Source organism: Caretta caretta, chromosome 1, assembly GCF_965140235.1.
Source record: "Caretta caretta isolate rCarCar2 chromosome 1, rCarCar1.hap1, whole genome shotgun sequence".
Classification (NCBI taxonomy): domain Eukaryota; kingdom Metazoa; phylum Chordata; order Testudines; family Cheloniidae; genus Caretta; species Caretta caretta.
Genome location: NC_134206.1, coordinates 20,797,936 through 20,823,942, shown reverse-complemented (window position 1 = coordinate 20,823,942; position 26,007 = coordinate 20,797,936). Strand labels below are relative to the sequence as shown.

General features: G+C 47.9%; 1 protein-coding gene across 5 annotated transcripts in view; it reads right to left on the bottom strand.

The window, feature by feature from the left end:
- The window catches only part of ANKRD42 (ankyrin repeat domain 42), a 58,201-nt gene extending 32,194 nt beyond the window's left edge, over positions 1–26,007 (bottom strand). For 4 of the 5 annotated variants that reach the window (XR_012667552.1, XM_048841125.2, XM_048841135.2 and 1 more), the window contains exons 1-2: positions 2,927–3,065; positions 77–240 (exon numbers count right to left, since the gene is read on the bottom strand). Coding sequence is in view for 4 of the 5 variants with exons in the window: in XM_048841125.2 (XP_048697082.2) it covers positions 77–240; positions 2,927–2,966 (204 nt within the window). In the remaining variant the exon portion in view is untranslated. Of the gene's footprint in view, positions 1–76; positions 241–2,926; positions 3,066–13,760; positions 13,914–25,729 lie in introns of those variants that run through there. The other variant, XM_048841139.2, reaches the window with a different exon arrangement.

The following is a 26,007-nucleotide window of genomic DNA, read 5'->3' as shown; positions in this document are numbered from 1 at the left end:
GTCTCTCCTATCCTGAGAAGGAAAGCATTGATCCATAAGAACCTTGTTGTGTCCTAGATCTAAAAAAATGTTTTACCTCCAGGCTTCCAGAGTGCGCTGCACAGTGCAAAGGTGTAAATTTATGGACTAAATCCACCTCATTAATACTGGCTCCGCTTTTTACCATTGATGCAAGTTGTTCTACATCACCGGCTTTCACTGCCTCATGTAGGTTAGCATAATTTGGCTTCTTCTTGACAGCTGTTGAAGAATAACAAAGGGTCATTAACCACTTGGATGACATTGTGGGGACATGAAACATGGAATGAATCAGAAGATGATGATATGGAAATGTTTATTAGTTTTGAAGATGCTCATCAGCAATATAATGAACCTGATCTTTACTCTGACAAAACTCCCCATCCCTAGTAGCCAATATAAACTTTTTCAGAATGAGGGCTGTAGGACTGGATGCTATGTCTGTGAGAACCTTTATCACACGGTCAAACCTACTGAAACATCAAGTTATCATTTAGCATATTTTGATACCAGAATGACAACTACTGTAGAGAGTGATTCTTTGTCCAGTAAAAACGCTTCGCTCTTATAGTGTTTGTCATTAGCAGCTCTCCAAGCACATTGCAAAGGAGGTAAGCATCATTATCCCAATTTTACAGAAGCTGAGACACAGAGAGACAAGCCCAAGGTCACCCAGCAGGGGAGCCAGGAATAGATCCCAGTCCAGTGCACAATCCATTAGGCTACACTTACTCTATTAATCATCCTGTGTTGCTTGGTATTACTAATAGCTATGGCATTTCTACGGTAGCCATCAGCTTGTTATTATGGCCTGCAATCCTGCTCCCATTGACGTCTGTGACAAGAACATAAGAACGACCGTACTGGGTCATACCAAAGGTCCAACTAGCCCAGTATCCTGTCTTCCGATAGTGGCCAATGCCAGGTGCTTCATAGGAAATGAACCGAACAGGTAATCATCAAGTGACCCATCCCCTGTTGCCCATTCCCAACTTCTGGCAAACAGTCTCAATGACTTTGGTGATGCAGGATCAGGCTGTAAATTTACAGACAGTATCATCCAGAGAATCTGGCACTGGAGTGGGAATCAGGTGACATCAGTTCTCTTCTGGGCTTTTCCACAAACTAGTTGTGTGACCTTGGGCAAGTCACTTAGGGCCAAAATTTGCAAACCTAAATAAATGGCCTGGTATGAGCCCATGTATGGTTCTAGACAGTTAACTTCAGACAGCTAAGTTTAAAAGTAACCCAAAATGGCTAATAAGATGTCAGCAAAGAACCACCTTCCACAGCAGTGGTATCAGAGTGCACTATTGTGTTATTTCATTAGGTTTGCCAAGGTGATGAGGATCCTCACAGATACAGGATCCAATGCTACAGATCACACAAGTTTCAGAATGTGGGGCTTAACCTATTTGTGCCTCAATTTCTCCCTGTGCAAAGTAGGAATAATAATGGTTACTCAACACTGTAGAGCAATTTTAGATGCTAAAGCATATACATGCTAAGTATTATTAGGAAATCACCACACAATTTATGTAAAAAGTGCATGAATGTCCCTAACAAGTGTTCTCTCTCTATCTCCGCATATTATTGCTATTTATTTATTTGTATTGCAATGGCACTGAGAAGCCTCAGTTGTGAACCCAGAGCTCCACTGTGTTAGGTGCTGTATAAGCACAGAACAAAGAGATGGTCCAGGCCTCAACAATCTTGGGGGCTTACTTTTGGCTGGTGGTTTTGGGGGTTTTTTTTGTTTTCTTTTGGAGAAGAGTTATTTGTTTTTGTTTGTTTATTTTCAGAAACAGTGTCAGCAGTATCATTAGGACAGTAACCCAGCAGACCTCAATGGAACTATACTGATTTACATCAGCTGAGAATCTGACCTACTGTATTCAATGAGAAGAACATGTGGGCATTTTGACAATGTTAATGCAATGAGTTTGGGTTAAATAATCTTTTCCATAACACAAACACACAGAAGGGCTGGCAAACATGGTGAATTTTGACTTGTGGCATGTCCTTGGAAACACCTAATTGGTAAAGAGGGAGAAGTTTGCACTCCCCATTTTCTATTGAATGGACAGTGGCCCCCTAAAACTGCAGATATACTGAGATCTGCAACCTGAAAGGGTAAAGGTAATCCAGATGCCCAATACCTCTGTACTACTTCCCAGCTAACCTCCCAATTTGTCACATTGTATTGAACTTTTTATTGAAACTATTATCAAAGTGGTTATAGAGATTGTTCATTAACAGAAAGCCCAGTTTTCAGCAAACAAAAACATCAATAACCAATTTGGTGAAAATTTCAATACCATTTTTGAGGTAAAAAAATCTGGAAAAAATTTCAAAATATGAACAATAGTTTCATTCTGAACCCCGTGAAGGAGAAACAACATTGAGACTTTGATTTTTTTTTTGTTGTTAATTAGTAAAAAAAATATGAATCAGCTACACACTGAACCTCTAAGGGGGTATTTCACAGTGCACACAGAAGGAAAGATCTTATGATAATAGCAATCATAACCTCTCTGTCTGAGCCACTTGCAGACTTTAATCAGGAACCTCAGTGAGCCTCATTTATTAGTGAGTCATCAATGGTACAGCCAGGAATAAAACCCAGGTGTCCTGACGCCCCAGGGCCATGCTTAACCATATTTTTAACAGTTTGTCAAGCAGGATAAACGCAATGCAGTCACATCCCTGTGCTGTGACATGCCATTACCCGATGCTGGAGTAGGGCTTCCAGTCTACACAGATCAGGGTGGGGAGGAAGGAGCATTCAGAATAACCTGCATGCCTCCCCCTGCATGCCTCCCCGCAAAGTCATGAACCCTGTGGCTCCAGCCCTTGAGGAAGCAGCTTCATAGGTGCTGGGAAGGGGCAGGAGCTGAGCCAGGCTCACCAGCTGGAGTGGCAGAAGCAGCAGCCGCGTTCTTAGGCATGTTGGTCACTCAGCCAGGAGGGAGCCTTCCTCACTCACATCCTCCTCCTCTCTGTGCCTGCCCTGGCGGCTGCTGCAGAGGGGTTGCTATAGAAACAGTGTACACTTCCTGTGCTGATCACTTCCTCCCCTTGGCTGGGTGTCCCTGCAGTATGGCTGGGGAGGGGGGGCTAGGGCCAATGTCACAGGGGAAAGGGAAATGTCGGGCTGGGCTGGGCATGGCTGGGAGAGGAGGGTAGTGGTGTGGGGCAGGTCTAAGGTCTGTCAGTGTGGGAGGAAGACAGTGTCTTCTGGGGGGGTATTAGGAATCTGTGAGCGGGAGAAGAGGGCAGTGTCTGGGGGTGTGTGAGGGCTGTAGGTACCAGGGGTCTGTGAGCGGGGGAGGAGGGCAATGTCAGGGGGTGTGTGAGGGTTGTAGGTACCAGGGGGTTGTGAGCGGGGGAGGAGGGCAGTGTCGGGGGTGTTGAGGGGTGTAGGTACCAGGGGTCTGTGAGCGGGGGAGGAGGGCAATGTCAGGGGGTGTGTGAGGGGTGTAGGTACCAGGGGTCTGTGAGCGGGGGAGGAGGGCAGTGTCAGGCTGTCTGTGAGGGGTGTAGGTACCAGGGGGTTGTGAGGGACGGAGTAGGGCAGTGTCAGGGTGTTTGTGAGGGGTGTAGGTACCAGGGGGTTGTGAGGGATGGAGTAGGGCAGTGTCAGGGTGTCTAGATCTCAGGGGGGGATCTGTGAGTGTGGGGAGGAGAGCAGTGTCAGGGTGTCTGGGGAGTCTAGATCTCAGGTCTGTGAGTTGGGAAGGAACACAGTTTTATGGTGTCTGTGGGGGGTCTGTAAGTGGGGAGAAGGGCATTGTCAGTGTGTCTATGACGGGTGTAAATATCAGGGGTCTCTGTGAGTGGGAACAGAGGGTAGTGTCTGGGGGGGTCTAGGTATTGGGTCTGTGGGAGAAGTAGGGCAGTGTCAGGGTGTCTGTGAAGGGTGTAGGTCTTAGAGGTCTGGGAGTGGGGGAGGAGGGAAGTGTCAGTTGTGTGTGTAACAGGTGTCTTTGAGTGGGGGTGGTGGTAACTGTGGGGATGGATGTGGGTCTCTCTAAAGAGACATATCAGGTGTATCTCAGGGAAAAGGTGGTTGGAGGTCTCTTTAAAGGTGACCTGTTTGATAAAAAGAAAAGGAGTACTTGTGGCACCTTAGAGACTAACCAATTTATTTGAGCATAAGCTTTCGTGAGTTACAGCTCACTTCATTGGATGCATCCATGCCTGTCTGGCATGATGTGAGCTGTAGCTCACGAAAGCTTATGCTCAAATAAATTGCTTAGTCTCTAAGGTGCCACAAGTACTCCTTTTCTTTTTGCGAATACAGACTAACACGGCTGCTACTCTGAAACCTGTTTGTCTGATGGATCTCTGTAAAGTGAGTGAGGTGTATGTAAGTGGATGACTAGGGAAGCAATATGGCATGGGATCTCTGTAGGGAAGTCCCTATGTGGAGAGATGTTTGTGTGTGTGCGTGTGTGTCTCCCATTTTGAGTAGAGCGGGCTGTGTAATAGAATGCTAAACTATATTATACTGTTGAACCACTGGGTGGTGCTGTGTGTAACAAACCTTATTTAAACTAAGCTCAGCTCTGGTGAGTATTTTGCTCAGAAAGAAGCTCTGTGACCCTCCCATGTCTGGTACAGGAACATAGAATCATAGAATATCAGGGTTGGAAGGGACCTCAGGAGGTCATCTAGTCCAACCCCTTGCTCACAGCAGGACCAATCCCCAATTAAATCATCCCAGCCAGGGCTTTGTCAAGCCTGACCTTAAAAACTTCTAAGGAAGGAGATTCCACCACCTCCCTAGGCAACGCATTCCAGTGTTTTACCACCCTCTTAGTGAAAAAGTTTTTCCTAATATCCAACCTAAACCTCCCCCACTGCAACTTGAGACCATTACTCCTTGTCCTGTCCTCTTCTACCACTGAGAATAGTCTAGAACCATCCTCTCTGGAACCACCTCTCAGGTAGTTGAAAGCAGCTATCAAATCCCCCCTCATTCTTCTCTTCTGCAGACTAAACAATCCCAGTTCCCTCAGCCTCTCCTCATAAGTCATGTGTTCCAGACCCCTAATCATTTTTGTTGCCCTTCGCTGGACTCTCTCCAATTTATCCACATCCTTCTTGTAGTGTGGGGCCCAAAACTGGACACAGTACTCCAGATGAGGCCTCACCAATGTCGAATAGAGGGGAACGATCATGTCCCTCGATCTGCTCGCTATGCCCCTACTTATACATCCCAGAATGCTATTGGCCTTCTTGGCAACAAGGGCACACTGCTGACTCATATCCAGCTTCTTGTCCACTGTCACCCCTAGGTCCTTTTCCGCAGAACTGCTGCCTAGCCATTCGGTCCCTAGTCTGTAGCTATGCATGACATAGTGTCAGGTTGGTTCCTGTGCAGAGTTCCTCAGAGAGGTGCATGTAAATGAGATCAGAGTTTATTTCACTCTGACAAATATAAAACTTTTAAATCTGTTATGGAATGTCCAGCCAGCCACTCCCAGTCCCTATACAAGCCCAAATTAATGGTGTTAAATTTGCAAATGAATTTTAGTTCTGCAGTTTCTCTTTGAAGTCTGTTTTTGAAGTTTTTTTGTTGATGGATGGCTACTTTTAAATCTGTTATAGAATGTCCAGGGAGATTGAAGTGTTCTCCTACTGGTTTTTGTATGTTACTATTCCTGATGTCTGATTTGTGTCCATTTAGTTATTGTCCGGTTTGGCCAATTTACATGGACAGTGCTGCTATGGCAACCTAGTCAAAGTGATGAGGATGGCTAAGATAACCTAGTGATGAGGATGGCTTCTGGGTCATCTTCAGTCCTCTTCTTTGTGAGTTTTATTTGAATGCTTGGAGCTGGAGCAGTGTTTGAAGGTCTTGCTGCAGGATTTGCATTTGACTCTTGAAGTTGTAAGAGGGTCACTATTCGTTGGACAAGGCATTGTTGCTGTTCTTATTGCTGCACTGCCAACTCCTGAATGAGTTGCTGCTATTGTTGTATCTCCTGTTGTTGCTCCTAGGTGGCCATTTTTTGGAACACCAGGTACTGTTGTTGCTGCAGTTGGGCTACCTGGTGTTGTTGGCTGCCCAATAGACACTTCAATAATTTAACCTTACCTCTTTTTAGGTCTCACAGCAGGTCTAGGATGTTGCCTACTTTCTCTGCCAAACTATGATGGGGGCTGGGCTTATGTGTAGTGCCACATAGTAGTTACATCACTGGGTATCAACTCTCCCCATCTCTGGCCTTCCTCGCCAGCAATCATTCCAGTGCTGTGGTGGTTCAGCTTTTGGTAGGTAACGACTTGACCCACAGGGCCACCTCACCAATTGAAGTATGCCCACTTCTGGGTTAATGAAATGTACACAGTCCAACATCCCCACAAAAGAAAGGGTCTTCAACCCACATGTCGCCTATGAGTGCAACACCCTTCACTCAGGGTTTACAACGTCTCTATCCTCTCCTCCTGTCTAAGGGAGAGAAAAGAGGTTTATCCACTCAGATCACCTTTCAGGTTCGAGTCAGAGTCATCAACATTTCTAAAGGGTCTGGGCCACTGCTCAAGATCAGAACCTCAGTGGATCTTTCTCACAGTGAAAGCACTCTTGGGTTTTGGCTGTGATGTCAAAGATGTCTAAAATGGCCACCTTGACTGATGCATAGTCAGGCCTGGCCATGGCACAAGACCATGATATGGGGCTTTTGCCAGCCCCATCAGGGAGGGTGCTAACAGTGTGGAACCAAACATTTTAGCACCCGGGACGAGCAAGCATATTTGCTCCCCAACTAGAGCCTTGCCTGGGACTATTTATTTAATCCCACCATGCCACCCCATGGGAACGTAATGGGATTAAAAGAATAGTCTTCCCACCCCACAAATCATAGAATCATAGAATATCAGGGTTGGAAGGGACCTCAGGAGCTCATCTAGTCCAACCCCCTGCTCAAAGCAGGACCAATCCCCAATTAAATCATCCCAGCCAGGGCTTTGTTAAGCCTGACCTTAAAAACTTCTAAGGAAGGAGATTCTACCACCTCCCTAGGTAATGCATTCCGGTATTTCACCACCCTCCTAGTAAAGAAGTTTTTCCTAATATCCAACCTAAACCTCCCCCACTGCAACTTGAGACCATTACTCCTTGTCCTGTCCTCTTCCACCACTGAGAATAGTCTAGAACCATCCTCTCTGGAACCACCTCTCAGGTAGTTGAAAGCAGCTATCAAATCCCCTCTCATTCTTCTCTTCTGCAGACTAAACAATCCCAGTTCCCTCAGCCTCTCCTCATAAGTCATGTGTTCCAGACCCCTAATCATTTTTGTTGCCCTTCGCTGGACTCTCTCCAATTTATCCACATCCTTCTTGTAGTGTGGGGCCCAAAACTGGACACAGTACTCCAGATGAGGCCTCACCAATGTCGAATAGAGGGGAACGATCACGTCCCTCGATCTGCTCGCTATGCCCCTACTTATACATCCCAAAATGCCATTGGCCTTCTTGGCAACAAGGGCACACTGCTGACTCATATCCAGCTTCTCGTCCACTGTCACCCCTAGGTCCTTTTCCGCAGAACTGCTGCCTAGCCATTCGGTCCCTAGTCTGTAGCTGTGCATTGGGTTCTTCCGTCCTAAGTGCAGGACCATGCACTTATCCTTATTGAACCTCATCAGATTTCTTTTGGCCCAATCCTCCAATTTGTCTAGGTCCCTCTGTATCCTATCCCTGCCCTCCAGCGTATCTACCACTCCTCCCAGTTTAGTATCATCCGCAAATTTGCTGAGAGTGCAATCCACACCATCCTCCAGATCACTTATGAAGATATTGAACAAAACCAGCCCCAGGACCGACCCCTCGGGAACTCCACTTGACACCGGCTGCCAACTAGACATGGAGCCATTGATCACTACCCGTTGAGCCCGACAATCTAGCCAACTTTCTACCCACCTTATAGTGCATTCATCCAGCCCGTACTTCTTTAACTTGCTGACAAGAATACTGTGGGAGACCGTGTCAAAAGCTTTGCTAAAGTCAAGAAACAATACATCCACTGCTTTCCCTTCCCGTTCCACAGAACCAGTAATCTCATCATAGAAGGCGATTAGATTAGTCAGGCATGACCTTCCCTTGGTGAATCCATGCTGACTGTTTCTGATCACTTTCCTGTCATGTAAGTGCTTCAGGATTGATTCCTTGAGGACCTGCTCCATGATTTTTCCGGGGACTGAGGTGAGGCTGACTGGCCTGTATTTCCCAGGATCCTCCTTCTTCCATTTTTTAAAGATTGGCACTACATTAGCCTTTTTCCAGTCATCTGGGACTTCCCCCGTTCGCCACGAGTTTTCAAAGATAATGGCCAATGGCTCTGCAATCACAGCCGCCAATTCCTTTAGCACTCTCGCATGCAACTCATCCGGCCCCGTGGACTTGTGCACGTCCAGCTTTTCTAAATAGTCCCTAACCACCTCTTTCTCCACAGAGGGCTGGCCATCTACTCCCCATGTTGTGATGCCCAGCACAGCAGTCTGGGAGCTGTCCTTGTTAGTGAAGACAGAGGCAAAAAAAGCATTGAGCACATTAGCTTTTTCCACATCCTCTGTCACTAGGTTGCCTCCCTCATTCAGTAAGGGGCCCACACTTTCCTTGGCTTTCTTCTTGTTGCCAACATACCTGAAGAAACCCTTCTTGTTACTCTTGACATCTCTTGCTAGCTGCAGCTCCAGGTGCGATTTGGCCCCCTGATTTCATTCCTACATGCCCGAGCAATATTTTTATACTCTTCTCTGGTCATATGTCCAACCTTCCACTTCTTGTGAGCTTCTTTTTTATGTTTAAGATCCGCTAGGATTTCACCGTTAAGCCAAGCTGGTCGCCTGCCATATTTACTATTCTTTCGACTCATCGGGATGGTTTGTCCCTGTAACCTCAACAGGGATTCCTTGAAATACAGCCAGCTCTCCTGGACTCCTTTCCCCTTCATGTTAGTCCCCCAGGGGATCCTACCCATCCGTTCCCTGAGGGAGTCGAAGTCTGCTTTCCTGAAGTCCAGGGTCCGTATCCTGCTGCTTATCTTTCTTCCCTGTGTCAGGATCCTGAACTCAACCAACTCATGGTCACTGCCTCCCAGATTCCCGTCCACTTTTGCTTCCCCCACTAATTCTTCCCTGTTTGTGAGCAGCAGGTCAAGAAAAGCTCCCCCCCAGTTGGCTCCTCTAGCACTTGCATCAGGAAATTGTCCCCTATGCTTTCCAAAAACTTCCTGGATTGTCTATGCACCGCTGTAGTGCTCTCCCAGCAGATATCCGGAAGATTAAAGTCACCCATGAGAACCAGGGCGTGCGATCTAGTAGCTTCTGCGAGTTGCCGGAAGAAAGCCTCATCCACCTCATCCCCCTGGTCCGGTGGTCTATAGCAGACTCCCACCACTACATCACTCTTATTGCTCACACTTCTAAACTTAATCCAGAGATACTCAGGTTTTTCTGCAGTTTCGTACCAGAGCTCTGAGCAGTCATACTGCTCCCTTACATACAGGGCTACTTCCCCACCTTTTCTGCCCTGCCTGTCCTTCCTAAACAGTTTATAACCATCCATGACAGTACTCCAGTCATGTGAGTTATCCCACCAAGTCTCTGTTATTCCAATCACGTCATAATTCCTTGACATCACCAGGACCTCCAGTTCTCCCTGCTTGTTTCCAAGGCTTTGTGCATTCGTATATAAGCACTTGAGATAACCTGCTGATCGCCCCTCATTCTCAGTATGAGGCAGGAGCCCTCCCCTCCCAGACGTTCCTGCCTGTGCTTCCACCCAGTATCCCACTTTCCCACTTACCTCAGGGCTTTGGTCTCCTTCCCCCGGTGAACCTAGTTTAAAGCCCTCCTCACTAGGTTAGCCAACCTGCTCGCAAAGATGCTCTTCCCTCTCTTCGTAAGATGGACAAATGACATAAACGTCCCAGCCAGCAGCTGCTGCTCTCCAGCCACCTAGCTCTGAAGACAGCACCACTGCCAGCAACAGCACAGAAGTAAGGGTGGGCCATGCCACGCTTACTTGTGCGGTGCCTTCAGAGCTGGATGACTGGAGAGTGGTGACAGCTGGATGGCTGCTCAGCTCTGAGGGCAGAGCCACCGCCACCAGCAGCATGGAAGTAAGAGTGGCATAGTATATATTGCCACCTTTACTTCCATGCTGCTGCTCATGGCAGAACTGCCTTCCATGCTGGGTGGCCAGATAGTGGTGGCCGCTGCCAGGTCACCCAGCTCTGAAGACAGCGCTGCCGTTGGTAACAGCGCAGACATAAGGGTGTCAGGGTATGATATTACTCCCATTACTTCTGTGCTCAGAAGTAAAGGTGGCATGCTATGGTATTGCCATCTTTACTTCCGGGCTGCTGCAGATGGCAGAGTTGCCTTAGAGCTGGTGGCCAGATCGCGGTGGCCATTGGCTGGCCACCCAGCTCTGAAGGTAGCATCACCAGCAGCAGCAGCACAGAAGTAAGGGTGGCAGGATATGGTATTGCCAGCCTTACTTCCACACTGCAGCTCGTCACTGGGTCAGCGGGGATCCTACCAAAACATGCTGACTTAGCTTTTGGTTCTATAACCATTTCCATGTATAGTCCCTCTGGTCTACTTCCGATACAGCAATCCGGGAGTTTCCGGGGACTCTGGGTTCCTCGGCCTGTGCAGCTCTCAGCAGCTCCGTCCTCTCTTGGGCATCTTCAGGTAGCCAGGTATCTGCCTGGATCTCAGCAGGCCTGGCTTCTGCAATCGGGCTTCTGCAGCTCCTGGGCTGGAGTCAACGATGTGTGTCCACCCCCCTTGATGTTCAGCCCTGACTGAGCTGAGCTGCTCCCTTTTATACTAGTGCTCCAACTGGAGCATGCGCAGCAGGGGTGAGAGGGCATGGCTTCCTCAGCCCACAGTGAGGGGTTAACCCTTCCCTGTTCAGTGTGGGGAGAGTACACCCCATCACAGAGGGTAACTATTTGTTGCATGAGGCATTGTTGCTGTTCTTATTGCTGCTCTGCCAATTCCTGAATGAGCTGCTGCTGTAATATCTCCTGTTGTTGCTCCTGGTTGGCCATTTGTTGGAGCAGCTGGTACTGTTGTTGCTGCAATTGGGCTGCAGGTTACTGTTGACTATCTAACAGCCACTTCAATACTTTTACCATATCTAGCCTTTTTCTCTTTTTTAGGCCTATCAGCAGGTCTGGGATGTTGCCTGCTTTCTTTGCCAACTGTGGTGAGGGCCGGGTTTATGTGTGGTACCACCTAGTAGGTACATCACTGGGTATCAACTGTCCTGTCTCTGGCCTCCCTTGCTAGCCATCACTCCAGTGGCAGTCCACCTTTTGATAGGCAGTGACTTGACCCACAGGGCCACTTCACCAATTGAAGTTCACCCCCTTCTGAGTTAAGAGTCCAGTACAGTGTATACAGTCCAACATCCCCACCGAAGAGTCTTCAACCCACATGTTGCCTGTGAGTGGCACACCGTAGACTCAGGGCTTACAACATCTCTATCCTCTCTTCCTCTCCAAAGGAGGGGAAAGGGTTTTATCCCCCCTCCACGAAAAAGGGTGGTTCGTAGGGGAGCCCAGGCCCTCCCTCTCCAATCGGCATATGGTCAAATGCCTCATCAGTGATCCTCCAGAAGTTAGAGCCCAGGGCTCCCTAGTCTTAGGGAAGGGCTAGTCCCTTCTCTCAGGCCTGGGGTAGCTGCTGCTTGCAGAATCTTTCTTGTAGCCAGGACTTCTGCTGCATCCTTATTCAGGAGCTCTCAAGGTAAAGCCTCTCATTCTCTGCTGTCTCGCTCCCTTCTGAGTTGTCTGGCTTCCTTCTAAACTCCTTGTAAACAGGGACCTTCGAAAGCCAGTTGACCCAGTGGTTGCAATATTTGGCTTCCTGCTTGACCTCCTGTTTCTGTGTACAATCAGTCTTTAAGGCAGGTAGCAGTAGGGGGACCCAGGCCCTTGCACTCCAGCATGTCCCAGCCCAGGGCCCTGTGTAAATTAACCCCGGAATAGGGGACCTTCCAAGGGGGAGTCTACATTTGCTGCCCTGGGCTACTTCCTGCTGTTGCTCCTTCGGTTTGGGGCATGGCCCCTATAGTCCAAGTACCTGTGGTGGCTTGTCTCTAGAATGATCCCTCATAGACCCTGTGCAGCATCCTGCTGAGGTTCCAGGTTCCTCCAGGTGGGGCAACACCCACCAGGTCTCTGCGCTTCTGTCACCCAGGTTCCTCTAAGGATGGGTGCTCCTAAGTCTCTTTCTCCATGTCCTTTGACCTGGAAGACAGTGCTGGGTTCCTGGTGGATGCCTTGGCTGGCAGGCTAGCTCCTCTCTCTTCACCAGTCAGCCCCAAACTGAGTCAGGTTCTCTTTTTTTCTCTCCCCTCCAGGCCTGGCATTAGCTGCAGGTATCACAGAGGGGGCTAGCTGGGCCCAAAGGCTCTCCTTAACCCCTTCTGTGCTAACGGGTGGTTTCTCTGCTTCACCACACTCCTCGTCCAGCTAGAGGAGGTTCTGTAGTTCAATGGGGTGAGATCACAGCGGCCCAGGACTGCTATCTAACCCTCCTGGCCCAGTGTGGGGTTTATACACCCCATCATAGGCGTCCTAAGAGGCACAGCCCTTGCAGCGCCTCAGGCATCTGGCAAAAGGAATGGATGGTGTGGAGTTGGCACATTACCTTGTCCGTGACATCCTCCTGCTGCAAGAGAACAAGAACCTGTCAGAGACTTGGATGCCCTTAGGAATCAGGAGGGATTAATGGCAATAGAAACCAGCAGCATTTCCACCCATCATCTGCCCGGGTCTCCGGGGCAGGTATACTCTCCTGACTGCTGGGATGGACTCTTGCCTTTCTCTCTAGTGACCTCCAGTGCTAAACAACCTCCCCCCATCCCCTCATTGTAGGGTGAGCATCAGCTTCCATTTCCTCAGCCTCCCTCTGATAGGTGTTCCATCTCCAAACCCACCTGGGGACTCAGCTCATGTTATCAGAATCTCTCCTCCACCATCCACTCAACCAAGTCATGGCAGGGATGGGGCTCTAGCAGCGTGGGTGGGAGGGTTTCTGGCAGCAGTAATATGGGATGGGGGAGGCTGAGCTCTTTCCCCAAGTGACCCTCAGTGACTAATGGTGAAGCTGCAGGTTGGCAGCCCTAGTGAATGAGGCTGATCAACAGCCCCTGTGGATGGAATCATCCAATTCTCCCCAGAGCAGGTCCAGCCTGGGCAACAGCAAAGCAATTTCCCCCAGCTCACATGCCTCACCCCTGCCCGGTCAGTTTGCCATGGCCAAGGTAATGTACCAGCTCTGCACCATCCTGGCCCCCCAAAGCTGCCAGTGATAGGGGCAACTCTAAATGGCGTATCTGGTGACATGGACACTAGGCCACTGGGAACTGGGCTGAGGCCCTATGGGGCAGGAAAGGCTCATAGACATCTCTAGGGGATTCTCTTGCCCATACCATGAGCAATGGCAGCTTCTCCTGGTGGTGTAACTCTTGTAATTAAATAGACTTGCTAAAGAGCTGGTTCTGAACTGCTCAGGGACAAGCTGTCTCCATCCTGCTTGTGGAGGTGAATTCATCTCCCATCCCAATGGCACCAGCTCCGACTCTCATTCCCCGCCAAGCTTGTTGCTGCCCAGCCACTGAATGGCATTAGGATGGGAATGATTTTCCATAGCCTAAAGGTGAAAGGCAGTGGGTCCCACCCCCAAACTCCTGAGCCTAACCCAGCTGCTTACCTCATCACCCATCAGCTGATCGGCTTCCCCCAGAATGGAGTAGGCTAGGACCAGCCCAGCCTGGCTGATCTGGAGCAGAGGGTTGCAGATGGCCAGAGTTGCTGTTTTGAGGAATGATCTTCTCTGTACCTCCGAGAAGATATTTCCGAAGACCTGAAACCAACAGAACATGAGTCTTTAGATGACTGCCCAGAGCCAGGCTCCAAGTCCTGGGCTGGAATGGTATTTCTGTCTGGTGACTCAGTTGCAGGCACTGACGGATCAAAAGCCTAGTGGCTCTTTCTGGAGGGGGAATCACAGCAGGGGCCATGATGTGCTGGGAATGTATCTGTGTGGGTGAGCAGGCATGCTCTGGAATGCAGCTCTCAGTGACAATGGGGACCCTCGACTGCCTCCAACAGAGAAACTTCCTGAAAGTAGTTGCTTGAGGCATGGGACTTTTGGAGCTGACAGACCAAAGGTCTAGTCCCCTCCCCTTAATGATTTCTCTAGTAACTGGGTCTGGCGACTGAAGCGCACGGGTTTGTTCCAAGGAGAATCTAAACTGCAGCATGACAAAGACAATGTGACCTCACCACAAAGACAATAGTTCCCTGGTGGGGGTGGGTGGGTGTTCTGCTTCCTGACTTATGATGGCAAACCCCACCCATTTTCTGGGATTCCAACAAGGATCTGGTCAGGCAATAGCTTGGTGTATCCTGCCCACTCACCAACCCAGTGGCTCCCCTCTCAGAAACTCATGTGTCAGCCAGGGAGACAGGGACAGGAACTGGATTCCCAAAGACACAATCTTGCAGTAACTCACTCAGGATTTGCAAAAAGAAAAGGAGTACTTGTGGCACCTTAGAGACTAACCAATTTATTTGAGCATGAGCTTTCGTGAGCTACAGCTCACTTCATCGGAAGGAGTACTTGTGGCACCTTAGAGACTAACCAATTTATTTGAGCATGAGCTTTCGTGAGCTACAGCTCACTTCATCGGATGCATCCGATGAAGTGAGCTGTAGCTCACGAAAGCTCATGCTCAAATAAATTGGTTAGTCTCTAAGGTGCCACAAGTACTCCTTTTCTTTTTGCAAATACAGACTAACACGGCTGTTACTCTGAAACCTGTCACTCAGGATTCTTTTCATGCGACATAGCAATGGATCCATGGAACACATGAAACCACTACCATTAGCAATGCTCCAACCCAGGACCTTTAATGCCATCCTCTTCCACTGGGCTGAACAAGGAAGTCTATGAGCTAAAAATAAGTAGCAGGATCTTGTCCAGTCTCCAGTATGCAGCCACTGCAGGGACACCCAGCCATCTAGCTATCATTATCTTAACAACAGACAGACAGACAGACAAAGGGAAAGTTTTTCCCAATTTTAAAAAGTTCTAGCCCTCCCATTGGCTCTTTTGGTCAGGTGCCCACTCCCTTCCTTTTATCTATGGGCTTTTTTAACCCTTTACAGGTAAAGCAAGTAGAGAACAGCTACTAACAGGGATTTTGTAGCTAACTGGCTGTCCATAAAAGGAAACTTCCCCTCTCCTCCCCTCCCCCCCCCCCGCCCACTTCTTTTATCACATAGCCATTAATATCAAAGGCAGTTTTTGGTCCCAATCTTTTCCTTGCTGGTTTACCACTTTTCTTAGGGCAGTTTTTATTGTCCTGTTCATTCTTTCTACCTGCCTGGAGCTTTGAGGATGGCCAGCTATATGTAGCCTCTGTTTAACACTGAAAGCTTGACACAATCCCTTTGTAATTTCTCCTATAAAATGAAGTCCCTGATCAGAAACTATTTCTATAGGGATCCCCCGTCTTATAATAACTTGATCCACTAGAACCCTAGCTGTAGCTAATGCTGTATTATTTTTTGAAGGGATTGCTTGAACCCATTTAGTGAAAGGATCAATTATCACAAGGCAATATTGATTTTCTCTTGCAGTTTTTGCCAGTGGTCTAATAAAATTGATTTGTACCTTGCCCATGGGCCTTCTGTTCTCTGATGGAATGGTCCTTTTACTACTTTGGTATCTGCATTATTAGCTAAACAGGGTAAACAATTGTTCACATATTGCTCTACATCCGCCCTCATACTTGGCTACCAGCCTGCCATTTGCAGTTTATCAAGGGTTTTATCTATTCCCATATGCCCATTATTATGTACTAAGGAGATTATTTCATTGGGACTACCCATACAGACATATTATCTGTTTTAGTAGTTAATACTAATCCTGTTTCATGCTGCCAAATTTTCCATCCTTGGTGTTTCCTCTTTTGACACCAATTTTTGTATCTCAGAATCTTTCCTTTGTAAGGCTACTAGATTAGTTTGTTCTATCTTTTCTCATTCTATTTTTGTTATAGGTGCTAACTGGAACTTTGGTTTCCATATCATCCCTTCGTTGGCATCCTTCTTAGTTTGTTCATCTGCCTTCCTATTCCACTGAGCCCCTTCAACATTCTTCTTGTGGGCCTTTACTTTTCCCATTAACACAGGTTGTGTTCTTTCTTGTGTCAATTCCCATAAATAAATTTCAATTTTTCAGCATGACTTATAGGTTTACCATCTGCTGATTTCATACCCCTCTTTTGCCATTGAGGCGTCTAACCTATTATAGCTCTTAATACCCAGTCTGTGAAAATAGCCACAGTCACATCTATTGGTGTATTCTCCAGTGCCCTTATTACTGCTACAATTTCAGCAGCTTGTGCCAAGCGTGGTAAACGTTGTCCTTCAGAAACCTTCTCATCTGATATCCTTACGGCCGCATAGCCCATATATGCCTTGCCTCTCTCATAAAAACTAGACCCATCCACAAACCAAGTAACTTTTACGGTATCTATGACCACACTTGAGATTGCTCCACTTTGGAACATGGCAGGTCCCTCAGGAGGAGTTTCTGGCAAAGGACACTCATGCTGTTCTCCTTCTATCAGAAGATCATAAGGAATAGGAGATAAACTTGGAATCTTTTCTGTGGCTATATTCTTATTTAACAAGGCTAATGTCCATTTTGCTAATCTGGGACTGGAAATATGCCCATCATTAATTTTCCCTGTCAGCACATATTTCACAGGTGAATGGGATGTTTTCAAAAGCATTGGGGATAGTCTTATCGATATTCACAGTGTTGTAAAGCCCAAACTAATGCCAATACCTCCTTCTTAAAAGGAGTAAATCCTTGTTCTTCTCCATCTAAGATTTTAGATGCATATGCCACCAGTCGAAGGCCTGTACCATGGTCTTGGCTTAAAATAGCACTTATTCCAGTATTTGTAGTAGCCAATTGCAATACAAAAGGCTGTCCTACTTTTGGATATGCTAAAGCTGGGGCTTGTGCTAATGCCCTTTTAAGATGAGTAAATGCTTCCTGTTGTTCTAAACCCCTTTTCCATTTGTGACCTTTTCTTAACAATTGATACAACGGACTGGCCTTTTCTGCATAGTTTTCTATAAACTCCCTCAAGAAATTAGTCATCCCTAAGAATGACCTTTAAATTGATATATCTGTTTGAGCTGGTAATTTTTGCAAAAATTCTACCCTTTGCCTATCTGGTGTCCGACCTTCTTGTCCCAACGTTATTCCTAGATAATTAACTTGTTGCTGACATATCTGAGCTTTCTCTGGACTAACCTTGAACCCCGTTTCTTTTATTTTTTGTAATACTTGACCTAGTATTTCCAAATTCTCCTCTTTTGTTTTTGTGCTAATAATGATATCATCTACATATATGATATGATATTATCCTTATTAGGCATTTTATCCCATATTTTCTTTACATGCATATGGCAAATGGTGGGGCTATTGTGAAATCCTGGGAGGGTTCTGGTGAAACAGAACTGTTTTCCCAAGAATGTAAAGGCAAATTTATACCAGGAGTCTGGATGTAACGGTATGGCAAAGAACGCATTTGCCAGATCCAAGACGTGAATGACCATGCTCCTCCCATAATGGAAGCAATCACTTCAGGATATTTTGCAACTACTGGGGCAGTCATTGAGGTTACTTTATTAAGGGGTCTTAGATCGATGGTTAACCTGCAGGTTTTACCATCTGCTTTTAAAACTGTCCAAATAGCAACATTATTTATGCTTTGTTGTTCTACTATGACACCCTGCTCCAAGAGTCCTTGGATAGTCTTCATCAAGCTAGGTTCTGCTTCCTTGGGATAGTTATACTGTCTTTGCGGTGAGGGATCAGTCCAATTAATTAGTACCTCTGCTTCTATCTTTCCACACTCTGCCTTATTAGTAGTCCAGACCGATTTATATTTTTGTGCAATTTTTAAAACTTCTATTGGCCAATTTGGCCATTTCATTTCTTCTGTTGCCTTAATAGTAGCTAATCTATACCCTGCTTCAATAACAATTGGTTGATCTACTATACTGGTCCTATTGGAAGGTATTTCCCATAATACCTTATTTACCAAATCTACTGTCACTCCGAGCTTGCTTAATACATCAACCCCAATTATTCTATCGCCATCCAGATTCATTAAACCAAACTGTTCTCTTCGTCTTGTTCCTAATTGAAAAGAAACAGGAACACTAAACGGTACCTTACACATTGCTTCATTAAATCACTGGAGCTTCTTGATTATTACAGGAGATCCAAATAAATTCTTATTCCTTGTATTTACTAAAGAAGATGTAACACCTGTATCTATCAACATATTTTGTCCAAACGCTCCCTTATTAAACTCCGCATGAACAGTGGGTCTCCCCCAATCGTCTGTTTGTAAATGTGCCACTAAATCAGCATGATCTCTTGCTGATATTGGGGAGATAGGAGGCACTTGGCTTCCCTATACCTGATCTCTACTGGTTGGGACCATAGGTATGCTTTTTTTCATGATTTGCTAATCTTTGAAGCAGTTCTTCTGTAAGTACCCATTAATTTGTTCTTTAAATTCGTGCTGCAGCAATCTTTTCCATAGCCAATTTCTTCCTGGATCATTGATTCTTTGTTCATAAGAAACAAACTTTTTATTTTTATCTTTCTCTTTTCTTAGTCCTTGTCACGGGGCGACGACTCCCCGGTGCAACGCCTCCTGTCAGTCGTCCTGGGAATTAGCTCTTCCGGCCAGGAGCGCCCTCTGCAAGCCGGTGTCTCGCCTGACGCTGGCCCCCATGTCCCTCCCAGACCCCAGTGCACTCCTCATCAGGGTTTGGCCCCAGCAGTAACCCACAATCCAAGTCTCCCCATCCAGGGGATCCCCCAACCCTCTACCCCTACCTTGCCTCAGTGGCTACTGCCAGTCACCATCTAGCCCCTGCTCCCTGGGGCAGACTGCAGTCTATGAACCACTCATCGTTGGCAAGGGAGGGTTGGACCAGCTTCCTCTGCCTATCTCTGGGCTGCCCTTCTGCAGCCCCAGTACCCTTTCATAGGCCTTTCACTAGGCCTACAGCCTGGGGCTTTGCTAGGCTGGAGCTCCCCAGCTCCCTCTGCCCCTCCCCAGTACTGCTCCACTTCAGGTACCCTGCTGGTACCTTTTGTGTGTCCTTAACTAGGCCTGCAGCCTAGGGGTTTGCTTGGCTGGAGCTCCCCAGCTCCCTCTGCCCTTCCCCAGCACTGCTCCACCCTAGATGCCCTTAGCTTCCCAGGCAGCCAGGTCCTTCTCTCTCTAGGAAGCTAGAGAGAGTATGTCTCTTTGCTTCTGGCCCACAGCCCTCTTATAAGGGCCAGCTGGACCCTAATTAAGCTGGCCACAGCTGTGGCTGCTTTCCCAATCAGCCTGCTTTTCCCATTCACAGCCCTCTCCCGGGCTGCTTTAACTCCTTCAGGGCAGGAGCAGGGTAGTTTCCCCGCTACAGTCCTCTTTTATTTTGTTGATTTCCCTGTCTTCCTGGACCATTATTAGAGAAAGTTATTACTGATACTCCTTCATTCTTCCCCTTACAAAGGGAAACAAGTTTGCCTCCTATTTCATATAGTCTTTTTCCCTTTTCTTCTATGTCACACAGAGGAGTCTGGATAGGATCATCAGAGATTGTAGCCCTTCTTATTGTTGGATAAGATATTAAATCCTAACAATAATGCTTCTTTGAATTACGAGACATCATATAATATTACTCTACCTCCTTGAGGGATTCCTGAATGTTTATATAATAATCTTTTCCTAGCTATGTCTGGTTCTGGCCTTTCCTTTTGTTGTTGCTTTTCCTTATGGAACCATACCACTGTATCTTCTCCAGGAAAGAAAAACTTCAGAATTTCTTCCTCTATTCTATCTATATCTCTTTCCTCCATCCTGTATTTTATAGGGGAGTCCAGAAAAATAATCTGAATTCACACATTCTTTTATTAATGCTGAGAGAGCACTTCCTGTTAATCCAGGCATTCCTGATGTTTTTGCCAGTCATCCAACTACTGTATTTCTATTTAAAGAACCATAGATTTCCCTAGAGCCCTAACCTGTTCAGGGGTATATGGTCTTTCCTCTACCATTTCTTCTATACCTCCTCAGTTTCCTTGTGCAATAGTTTTTGTTACTGTGGAAGTAATAATTGGGGCCATCGGAGATGGTTCTTCCGTTGGTAAGCAATAAAATCCTGGGAAGGGCTACTTAGGACACTCTTCATAACAAGGAGGGCTAAAATCTAGAGTCAGAAGCTCTAACCCCTGCAAAGCAGCTTGCTTTTTCTTCTTTTTGCTTGGTTCTTCTGAAAACAAGCCTTTCTTCTTCGGTTGAATAAAACAGTTACTCACCTTTTGTAACTGTTGTTCTTCGAGATGTGTTGCTCATATCTATTCCAGTTAGGTGTGTGCGTGTGCTGCATGCATGGCTGTCGGAAGCTTTTTTCTTAGCAGCTACCAGTCGGGCTGGCTGTGGAGGCCCCTGGAGTGGCGCTGGTATGGTGCTCTATATACGACCCTGCCGGCCCAACCCCCCTTCAGTTCCTTCTTGCCAGCTACTCTGACAGAGGGGAAGGTGGGGGGAATGGAATAGACATGAGCAACACGTCTCGAAGAACAACAGTTACAAAAGGTGAGTAACCATCTTTTCTTCCTCGAGAGCTTGCTCATAATCAATTCCAGTGAGGTGACTCCCAAGCCTTACCTAGAAGGTGGGGTCGGAGTCAAGGTATTGCTGAGCATAGTACCACTCTACCAAAGGCCGCATCATTTCTGGATTGGTGGATGATGGCGTAGTACAACATGAAAGTATGCACAGAAGACCACGTCATGGCCCTGCAGATTTCCTTGGGCTAGAAAGGCTGCCGACGAGGCCTGTGCCCTCGTGGAGTGAGCTGTAATAGCAGGCAGAGGAACTTTCACCAGGTCATAACAGGTGCAGATACAAGCGGTGATCCAGGAGGAGATCCACTGGGAAGAGACTGGTAATCCCTTCATCCATCCTGCTATTGCAACAAACAACTGAGTTGTCTTTTGGAACGGCCTTGTTCGCTCGATGTAGAAAGCAAGTGCTCTCCTGAAATCCAGCGAGTGCAGTTTTTGTTCTTGAGAGCTGTTGTGTGGCTTTGGGTAAAAGACAGGCAGGAAGATGTCCTGGCTAATATGAAAATGGGACACCACCTTGGGAACGAAGGCTGGATGAGGTCTAAGGTGCACCTTGTCTTTATGAAAAATCATGTATGGGGGCTCTGAGGTGAGGACCCATAGCTCAGACACATGTCGTGCCAAGGTGATAGCCACCAGAAAAGCTACTTTCCAAGAAAGGTAAAGAAGTTAACAGGAAGCTATGGGCTCAAAGGGAGGGCCCATGAGGCAGAAGAGGACTAGGTTAAGGTCCCAAGCCAGGATAGGGTGCTTTATCGGGGGATGTGTCTTCTCCAGGCCTTTCAGGAAATGACCCACAATGGGATTAGCAAACACTGAATGACCAGAATCGCCTGGATGAAAAGCCGAGATGGCCACGAGTTGGACCTTGAGAGAACCAAACGCAAGACGCTAGTCCTTTAGATACAGGAGGTAGTCCAGGATACAAGGAATGGGGGCCTGGGATGGAAGCACCTGCCTTTGGACGCACCAGCTGGAGAATCTTTTCCATTTCGCCCCATATGTGGCCCTAGTAGACGATTTGCAGCTTTCCAGAAGTATCTGCCTCAGCTGATCTGAGCAGGCAAGCTCTGCCTGATTTAGCCATGGATTCTCCAGGCCGTGAGGTGGAGAGACTGAAGGTCTGGGTGAAGGAGGCGACCGTGGTCCTGCGTAATGAGGTTGGGAAGGAGAGGTACCGTATCAGCAGCTGGACCAATAAGTCCATGACGGTAGGGAACCAGTACTGGTGAGGCCAAGCTGGGGCCACCAAACTGATGTCCGCCTTGTCTCTGCGGATTTTGAGGAGCACTTTGTGGATCAGTGGAAATGGCGGGAAGGCGTATAGCAGCTGCCCGTTCCATGGGATCATGAATGCGTCTGTAATCGAGTCTGGACTGTGACTCCTGAAGGTGTCCTCCTGGTGAACAGGTCGATTTGGGGAAACCCCCAACTGCGGAAGATGGAGTGATTGATGTCTGGGCGGATTGACCACTCGTATGTGAGGAAGCGTCTGCTCAGTCTGTCCGCCAGCACATTCTGAGTGCCCAGCAGGTATGTAGGGTCAGTTCCTTTACTTGCCACAAGCCCTGAGTTGTTAGTCTCCTGAGGTGCACTCCCTAGCCCAACGCAGACGTGTCTGTAACTAAGGTCTCGGAGGGTTGGGGTGGGTGAAAAGGAACTCCAGTGCCTACTGCGTGAAGATTCAGCCACCACTGTAGCGAATCGAGGATGTGCCAAGGGATAGTTAGCACTGTGTCCATCCTGTCACGGCCCGGGTGATACACAGACGCAAGCCACGCTTGCAAGGGTCCGAGTCGCAGCCTGGCGTGTTGAACTACGTGTGTGCAGGCCGTTATGTGGCCTAGCAGCCTGAGACACTGCCTTGTTGTGGTGGTGGGGAAGCTGGAAAAGCTGCTGATTATTTGTGAGAGGGACAGGTGACGTATCTCTGGCAGGAATGCTCTCGCTTGAATCGCATCCAGAACAGCTCCAATGAACTCTATTCTGGATTTGCTGACATTGAGTATGAGACCTAGTTGGTCAAATGTGTCTCTGACTATATTCACCTGTGTTTCCACCTGCTGACGGGAGCGTCTCCAGAGGAGCCAGTTGTCAAAGTAGGGGTAGACATGTACGTGGTGGCGATGGATAAAAGCTGCTACAACTGCCATGAACTTGGTGAAGACATGAGGTGCTGTGCACAGTCCGAAGGGAAGGACCATGAACTGGTAGTGCACCTTGTTCACTACGAAGTGAAGAACTGTCTGTGAGCCGGCGTGATGGATATGTGAAAATAGGCATCCTTCATATCGAGGGCAGCATATCAGTCTTCTTGGTCTAGGGAAGGGATGATTGTGCTCAGGGCGACCATGCGGAACTTCAAGCTGACTATGAACTTGTTGAGTTTTTGCAGGTTCAGAATGGGCCTGAGGCCCCCCTTCGCTTTGGGGATGAGGAAGTATCAGGAGTAAAAACCCTTGCCTCTGAGTACCTGAGGGACCGACTCCACCGCTCCTAGGGCGAGAAGAACCTGAACCTTCTGGATGAGGAGTTGCTCATGAGAGGGGTCCCTGAAGAGAGACAGGAAAGGGGGTGGGAAGGTGGGGAAGAACAGAATTGGATAGAATATCCTGCCTCTACCATGTGGAGCACCCATCAGTCTGACATAATAAGGGACCACCATGGTAGAAGTGGGATAGACCGTTCAAAAACGGAGAAGAGGCAACCGGGGAGTCGACTGGTATTCCATCCTTGGGTGCACCTTCAAAACGGGTGTTTGGGGCCCAACGGGGGCTTGGGCTGCCCTTGGCTCTGCCCAGATGGAGGGCAAGATGGCTTGCGCCAGCTGTATCTGCTTCTCCTACGCGAGAAGTCCTGTCTAGGCTAAGGCGGGAAGGACCACTGCTGAGTGGTCTGCGGTTTAAAGGGCTTTCTTTGGGTCGCTGGAGTGTGCATGCTGAGGGACTTCACTGTATTCCGGGAGTCCTTTAGGCTATGCAGCCTATAATTTGTCTGTTCGGCAAACAGACCCTGCCCATCAAAGGGGAGGTCCTGTAAGGTCTGTCTCCTGGACCTCTGGGGAAAGGCCAGGGAACTGGAGCTAAGCATTGCATCTCATCACTATCCCCGACGCCAGAGTACATGGTGCAGAGTCCACGGCATCAAGGGAGCCTTGGAGGGAAGTCCAGATGACTGCTTTACCCTCTTCTGCAATGTCTCCAAACTCCAATCACAACTCGGATGAAAGGAGCTCCTTGAATTTAAGGATTGAGGACCAGGCATTATAATTGTACCTACTCATAATTGTGAGCTGGTTTGTGATCCTGAGAGAAAGATCCCTGTGGAATAAATCTTCCTGCCAAACAAATCAAGGCATTTTGCATCCCTTGATTTGGGTGCAGGAGCCTATTGACCTTGCCTTTCCTTTTCAGTCACTGCCTCTACTACAAGAGAGTGGGGGAGGGAGGGGAAATGGGTGAAAAGGTACTCATATCCCTTGGTGGGAACAAAGTGTTTACATTCAGCACCCTTGGCCATAGTGCGGATGGAGGCAGGCTATTGCCATATGGTCTTCGCATTGGACTGGATGGTCTTTATGATGGTTAAGGCTACCCTAGAGGGGCCCTCTGGTGCCAAGATGTCCACCATTGGGTCCTCCTGTTCAACCACTTCCTCCACCTGAAGGTTCACATTTAGGGCTACTCAACGGAGGAGGTCCTGCAGCATCCTATAATCCATGGGTGGGGGCCCAGATGTTGAGGTGACTGCCACTACCTCATAAGGGGACGACGAGGAAGCTACTGGTAGCGTCAGTTACATAATAACCACTTGTTCCTTAGGGGTTGGGTCCTCATGGGTACCAGGTGTAGCCTTGGTCGGTGAATGTGGTGCTGGAGCTGGGTTTTGCGAAAAGTCTGGGGTGGGCAGCTGAGAGTTGCCTCTGGGAGGCGAGATCCTGATCGGGGTGGTGGAGGGATTCCCGATGGGGCACCCTGGGACTGATGGTATGCACATGGGGTCCAAAACTGCCATTCTGGTGGCCCTTGGGGTGCTGAGTGTCCTGCCTTAAACTCCCCGGCCCTGATCTGGGTGTCTCAGATGCCCCCAATGACCTGCCTGAATGAAAGTAGGGCGACCTTGAACGGGACGGCCAAGGGGGAGCGGCATGAGACTGCACTGGAGGTACATCCTCCTGAGGGGGGAGTGACGGCTGTCTGATTGCCATGAACAGTAGCGGTGCCGTGATGTAGAGCGGTGCCACAGTGGGGAATGATGCCAGGGTGTGGAGCGGTGCCGCAATGTAGGATGGTGCCAAGAGTGAGAGTGGTGCTGCGGTGAGGAGCGGTGCGGTCAACCGTGCGATGCCTGGAAGCTGAGCAGTGCGTGGGCTGAAGCCGGTGCTGGGACCGGTGCTGTGAGGTCACAGAGCGGGACCTGGATCTCGAACGGGACCACTACCTATATGCCAAAGACCACCTCGAGTGGGAACAGCTCCGAGGGTCGGGGCTATGGGACCAGCGCCGTGAGTCGGACCCATGGGAACAGAGTAAAATGCAATAGAATTATAATTTGAAAGTATCATATAAATTAAAGTGGTGCAGCAAAATAAGACACAGACTACATAGGATATCTTAACACATACGAGAAATACAGTGGTTTCAATGTAACAAGCACATAGAGGTTCCGTACATACAAAGGCTTTTAGTCTTAATGGTAGAATTTAACCCCATACTTAATGCAATGTAGTTAGTATACGTGGCCTCCATAGACACATATAAGAAATCATCACTGTGTTCACAAATTAAAAATAAAACATTTACTTAACACTAATATTTAACATTTAACAACCTGTGAATGATCGGCCAGTCGCAGGATGGGTAGGAGAGATTTCACTCAAGACGCAGGCATCCAGTTTTATTGACAGACACACCCAAGCATTTCTTAATAAGAGATGGAAAAATTAGGCTTACACTCTCTTCGCAATCCCTCTGATTCCTCTATAGAAAGGGATACTTCTGCTCTGTCACAGAAAAGCTGGTGTCAGTGTTGTCTCAGAGGGTTGTGGCTTCTGCAGCCATTATCTGCCAGATCTGAGGTGTTTAGCTGCTTGTTCATTGCTGCTACTAAGGTAGCTTGCTGGCAGGCAGTTGCTCATTGCTACGGCAACCTTAGAATTCTGCCCCAGCTGCTGCTTTTCCAGGTAGCTGCTGCTTCTTGCAGGTGTCTTCCAACTTCTCTTTTCCACAAA